The sequence below is a fragment of the Cicer arietinum genome, chromosome 7 (assembly GCF_000331145.2).
Source record: "Cicer arietinum cultivar CDC Frontier isolate Library 1 chromosome 7, Cicar.CDCFrontier_v2.0, whole genome shotgun sequence".
In the NCBI taxonomy this organism is placed as follows: domain Eukaryota; kingdom Viridiplantae; phylum Streptophyta; class Magnoliopsida; order Fabales; family Fabaceae; genus Cicer; species Cicer arietinum.
The window spans coordinates 24,595,190-24,601,738 of NC_021166.2; the positions used below are offsets into that span (position 1 = coordinate 24,595,190).

At 31.1% G+C, this 6,549-nt stretch overlaps 1 protein-coding gene across 1 annotated transcript in view; it reads right to left on the minus strand.

Moving 5' to 3' along the window:
- Nucleotides 1-5,920: 5,920 nt before the first annotated feature.
- The window catches only part of LOC101506046 (phospholipid-transporting ATPase 3-like), a 31,402-nt gene continuing 30,773 nt past the window's right edge, over nt 5,921-6,549 (minus strand). The window contains exon 28 of the mRNA XM_004509873.4: nt 5,921-6,541. Within this exon, the coding sequence (XP_004509930.1) occupies nt 6,269-6,541 (273 nt within the window). The 3' untranslated portion in view covers nt 5,921-6,268. The remainder of the gene's footprint in view (nt 6,542-6,549) is intronic.

Consider the following 6,549-nt stretch of genomic DNA (forward strand, 5'->3'; position numbering starts at 1 on the left):
TTTTTGTTTACTCAACTTACCACACTTCATAAGGTATGGCTCTTTCAGCTAGTCATCACAACTACAATATAAAAAAATAAAATAAAAAAGCAAAGAACATAATACAACTTAATAGTATGTTAAAAAAGTCTCAAATTCTCAACTCTTCAAACTTTCCTTTGGAAAGAGCTTTGGTCATTATATCTGCAATCTGATTTTTTGAATTGCAATACTTCAAGTTTACTTCCTTTGAAATTTCAACTTCTCTATTAGCATGATATTTCACCTTAATTTGTTTGGTTATTTCATGTTGGACAAGATTATTTGCAATAGCAATAGCAAATTTGTTATCAAACCATATGACAGTAGTTTTGCTTTGAACTTGTCTCACGTCTAATAAAATCTTCCTTAGCCAAATAGCTTGATTTGTTGTTGTTGCAGTAGAAATATATTCAGCTTCAGTTAAGGATTGAGCCACCACATCTTATTTCTTCAAATTCCAAGAATAAACAGCACCGCCAAATCAGAAAACATGGTTAAACGTACTCCTGACATCATCTACACTTCATGTCCAATCACTATCTGCATAATTTTAAAGGTCTTCACTTTCACTTAAAAAAAAAAAAACATATTCCGTTGTACCTTTTAAATACCTTAAAAACTCTCTTTGTTGCACCAAGGTGAACTTGACTTGGAGAATGCATGGACCCGAAAAGTAAGCTAGCAACGAACCTTATATCAGGTCCGGTTGCTAAAAGATTTTCAGTTATATTTCTATAAATAGAAGCATCTGCATTATTATCACCATCATCCTTTGATAATTTTTCATTCACAACCAATGGCGTTGAAACAGACTAGCAGCTCTCCATGTGAAATTTTTTTAATACCTCCAAAGCATATTTCTTTTGTGAAATGAAGATTCCAACACTTGACTGATAAATCTCCATCCCAAGAGAATATTTCATTTCACCCAAATATGTTATCTGAAATTCACTCTCTGTAACTTGCTTGAACTGATTTACGAAATTGGATTAATTTTCTATAACCACCAAATCATCAACATTTAAGGAGACTATGAGTTGCACTTCATTCTTCGGCCTCTTCAAATATAAAGTAGCCTCATTTTTACTTCTTTTAAAACCTTTTTGGATAAGTTAATCGTCAATTCTACTCTATCAGGCCCTTGGAGCATGTTTGAGACCGTATAGGGCTTTGTAAAGTTTATAAATTTTATCTTACTTCTTGCAAACTTAAAACCTTCAGGTTGATCAACATAAATGCTTCATCAAACAACCTATTTAAGAATGCTGATTTACCATCAAAATGATAACTTTCCTATCCTGATTTTGCTGTAAAGGCAACCAACAATCTAATTGTACCATTTCTTGCAACAGGTGCAAAAGTATCTAATTGTACCACCAATCTAACCTTAAGTTTATTTGCAGAGTCATATGGGTTGAGTTTGGTTTTATAAACCCACCACTGACCACCTTTTGATTTTTTCGTTTGTCTACAAGCTGCCAAATATTATTTTTCTCTATCATCTTCATCCCTTTTTGCATTGAAGTTGTCCTGCACCCAATATTAGCAGCTCTCGCATACCTTGTAAGATCTAATGCAGCTATATAGCACCTAGCATAAATGTCATCCAAGGTTCTAGTACCTCAGGTTGGAAAATCAACGTCACTGTCATAATCTTCATCTACTTATTTTTGCTCTTCCCAATTATTTTCTACATGAAACCCTTTTCTTGAACCTTCAGCTTGATTTTTCTCCCAATTTCATTTAGAGAACTCATCAAAGTTCACATCTATGCTAACCTAAAAAAAATTGGTCTCTAAATTGTATTTTCGATACCATTTGGAGTTACTATTGTACCCCAAAAATATATCAATTTCAAACTTTGTTTCCAATTTATCTCTTTTCATATTTGGAACATGCGCATAACACACAACCAAATATTTTAAAAATGTTCCACAAATTGCTTCTTTTCATATCATGCTTCAAAGGGTGTTTTTCACTTCAAAGCTTTGGTAGGCAACAAATTTAGCAAATACACTGATGTGTTTACAACCTCAGTCCAAAAAATTTTAGAAATACCTTTCTCGAAAAGCAAATATCGAGTCATCTCCACGAATGTCACATTCTTTCTTTCACTCTCCATTTTGTTGAGGAGTGTAAGAAATGGTAAATTGATGTTGGATTCAGCATGCCCACTAAAAGATTTAAATTCTCCTGTTGTATACTCAATTCCATTATCATACCTAAGCTTTTTAATTTGACAATCAACCTTTTTTTTCAATGATAAGTTTGAACCTCTAAAATGCATCAAACACATACCTTATACAAAATAATAAGCTTATCCTTGTAAAATCATCTATAAATAGCAAACAATACTTGATGCCATTTAAAGATGTTGTTGGCATATGGCCACACACATCACAATTTATAAGCTACCATTTTTCATAAGCTTTTCAATTTGATACAACAGGAAATAGAAATCTACTTTGATTTTTAAATTGGAATACATCACACACATAAAAAACATCATTAATGATTGGTAATTTTTCAACTTCATGGTGGAGTAACTAAAGTGACCCAACCTTTTATGCCACAATGAGGAATCATCAATTGTATTTGGAAAAATATGCATGTATTTTTTGCCTTTCACTCTACTGAAAAGCTTTTATCTTTTACCTCTCATTTCAATGGACATTAATTTAGGCTCGAAAGGATTAATAATAGTGCATCTCGTGTCTTTGAAATTCAACAAATAGTTTTTTTCCCATTATCAGCCCCACACGCAAACCACTTTGATTTATTTCATGTACAAATAAAACATCTGAAATGTATTTGATACTTGAGGGAGTTTCAATAGCTACAACTCATTTTTCCTTTGACATGAATATCTTCTATGTTGCCAATGGTAACTTTAGAGAAGAAGGACTTATCAAGTTCCTTAAAAATGTTGACATTATGATTCATATGGTTGGTGCACCCACTTTCTATTAGCTATCCTTCCTTGCTATTGCTAGTTGAATAGAAATAAACCATAAATAATTGTTCTTTAATCTCTTAGTGGTACTCAATAACTTAAGCTTGTTGCCCCTGCTAGTTTGCTTTGTTTCTGTAAACTTTCTTCACATGAACAAGTTTATAGCAAGCTCTACATTTAACTCATGATTTGTACCAACAATAATTCTCTAAAAGAGTATCTTTTTTTTTTGCAATGTTGGCAAGGTGAAAACTTCTTTTTCCGTCATTTCCCTTTGTTGTAATGTTGGATAAGTGGAAACTTCTTTTTTGCAATGAATACAACTCTTTGATCACTGAGCTTATCTCCTAGCAATCTGATTTATGTAACAATCTTTGAAATTATGTTAGAAAATTCTCTAAGAGTTTCTATTTCTTTCATTTTTAGTGCTTCGAACTCTCTTCTGAAGTTCAACACTTGCATTTTCTTTGTTTTTGTCATTCCCTTGGAACTCCTTCTTCAGTTTGTTTCATGCTTCTTTTGCAGTTTCAAGATCTTGAAAAATATACCATTATGTAGTGTTGCATGTAAAGAGCTATTGTTGGAATCCATTTATGGTATTTCAAGGTTTTTTGTGAAGGATTTCTGGCTGATTTTTTTCTCACTCATAAAGTTTCTCATTAGTTTTGATGCCTCATAGATCGCTTAAGATCAATGAAGCTCCGAGTAAGAAAAAAAAACAAGTTGTAAAATGTAGAGAAAATAAGAAAAATCTAGAAAAACATAGCAACATAAAACTTGTAGAAAAATGAGTTCTTACTACATTACTTGAATAAAGAGTACAACACAATTATATAGAGCAAAACTACAAGTTTGCTTGTCTGATTAGAATAAAAACCTGCAATGAATAATAAATATCATTGTTTTTTGTTCACTCAACTTATCACACATCTACCACTACAAAAGGTATAGGTTTTTCACCTATCCATGAAAATACAACATAAAACAAAGTAAACATAATACAATTCAAAAGTATGTTAGAACACTCTCAAATTCTAACATGAATTGAATTTGTGAGGTGCTATTGTTATTCTTCTCGATGATGTTGAGCGTGAATGTGAGTTGTTGAAATTATGTTCCATATGTGTTTGATTAAGTTCATCAATGACTAGAGTAAATGAAATTAGGTGAAGCATGTGGTTGTGAAGCATGTGATTGTGAAATGTGTATGTTGCTGTCTCAAATTCATATAGACACATGTTGAATGTTTTGCTTATAACTTCTTCCCTAGGAATCATTTTTAAATGGTTCTTGTTTATTTAGAAATTATACACATTTACCTTCAATTTGAACACTTACTTCGTCACATTTAACTGAGCTTTGATAATTTAAATAGTTTTACAAGTTAGGGAAATAGTAATTGTTTTGTTTTTGTACCTCTATGCAATAATTTAATAAATTGTATCAGTTGGTTGCTTATCTTGAAAAACCAAAATTTGATTAATACACTTTGACATTCTAAGTTTTCTAAAGAGTGGTCGTTTACTCATATCAACATCATTTAGTATTTTAATCAAATTGTCAAAGTTGGGGTAGAATTGTTGAAAAATTATGCATCAAGAGTTTTGATTATAATGTTTGAAATTAGCTTAATTGACATGTTGAGTTATGTTAAAAAATTTGTTGTGAAACTAATGCATTAATGTTGTGACTTAAGAACTTAGGTAGGATGTAATAGCTCAATTTATGATAAAATTTTACTGTAAATATCTTGATAAAGACAGTAAAGTAATGACATGTTATTTACTTAAGGTGGATATCTCCAATATAAATGTTGTTGCAATTTCATGAGTTTACAATATATAGATTATGATATAGGTCTAAGTGCTACTTATATAGGCCTAAGTGCCAACAAAGGGAGCTAAATGTCAACGTTAGTCACTATTTGAACCCTATGCAATATGGGATTTGTGTTGTGTTTGGGGGACGCTTCTAGCAGGGATTACAAAGCTCTAATACTAACATACCGACAATGAAAAAGACTCAAGCACCTACATTACTAAAACTATGGTATTTAAAAATCAAAATGATATATTATGAATGTTATATGCTCTATTTATTATGTTTGAATTTCTTTTGGAAATTAAGTCTTACTTAGATTTTTATCTCATTAGTTTGTTTTCTATGTTTTTTAGTTTAACATGTTTCATCTTATTAGTTTGTTTTCTATGTTTTTAGTTTAATATGTTTAACGTCTCAAGAATCATTATAGAATAATAATATCTTTATAATCTATTTCTTTTTGCATAATTATTTTGTGAGAATATTTTTTATACATCAAAAGTAAAAGACCAATGTGTATATCTTGTAATTTATTGCTCTATATTAAATTCATGTGTTTAATACTGTGTAAATACTCTTACATATTGTGTTACTTTCAGTCAATATGAATGAAATGCTAGTATCATAAAAGCGTTATATTTTTGCGTCCCTAGTTTAAGAATATTTTAATTTTGTTTTAATAAAATCTAAAACATATTGACATTGTCTTTTCAACTATATCTTCAGAAATATGAAAGTAGATTATGAGAAGTTGTCAATAAATTAATGATTAATATAAAAGTATTTTGGTTCAACAAACAAATTATTTGATTACTTAGTCTATTGCAAATACTTTAAACCACCAAAGTTTAGGAACGGAAGTGTCAATGACTTGTTCTTGATTATTTAATGATATTCGTATGAAATTGACTAAATAACAAAAATCTCAATTCTAACCGCATGCAACTCACCTGATCATAAAAATATATTATTGTCATGATATACCACCCTTTTCAGGTTGTTTTTTTCATCGACCATGATATACCACCCTTTCCAGTTATGCCGATTAAGAATGTTATTGTCATAGATCACGCAAAAGATAAAGAAAATTACTTAATTTCTGGGGTGATTCACAACAAAGTAAAATGTGCTCAGAAAATCGAACACTTGACATAAATTTACACAGTCCAACATTACAGGTATTATAAATAGTAAATCCACTACAAATAAAAAGTACTGAACTCCTCAAATCAACAATTAAAAATAAAAACTCATAAGTACTACATTTCACAAAAATGACTATCAAATTACTAAATATCGTGAAATGTACATCTGAGAAACCTGCTCTAATTCCCCAAAAAGAATAAAAACACAATTATGTTACATGAAAATGGCCAAATATTTCATATGGTACATTCTACTTTTACAGAATTCCTATGGCTGGCTCTCAATGGAAAACCAAAACTATGTAATGTACAATCATCCTACTCCAAACTATTTTTGCTGCTCTGTCTTGGGCCGTGATCTCATGCTAGCTCGTCTTGCAACATCCCATGCCTTTGGTGGAGCATAAACACCAAGCTGTGCAGCGAAAAAAGACTCATAACCAGGTGAATCAAAAGCAAATCCGGTGTGCTTTGATATCTCTTGTGGGAGCTGAGATATGGCGTAGCTCCTAGCCTCAGTTGGCGTAAGCTGGTTCCCTATCTCAAGCAGCTGTGCCCTACCAGTGTTGTCAATCTCATGTCTATGCATTTCTTGAATAATCTGATAAT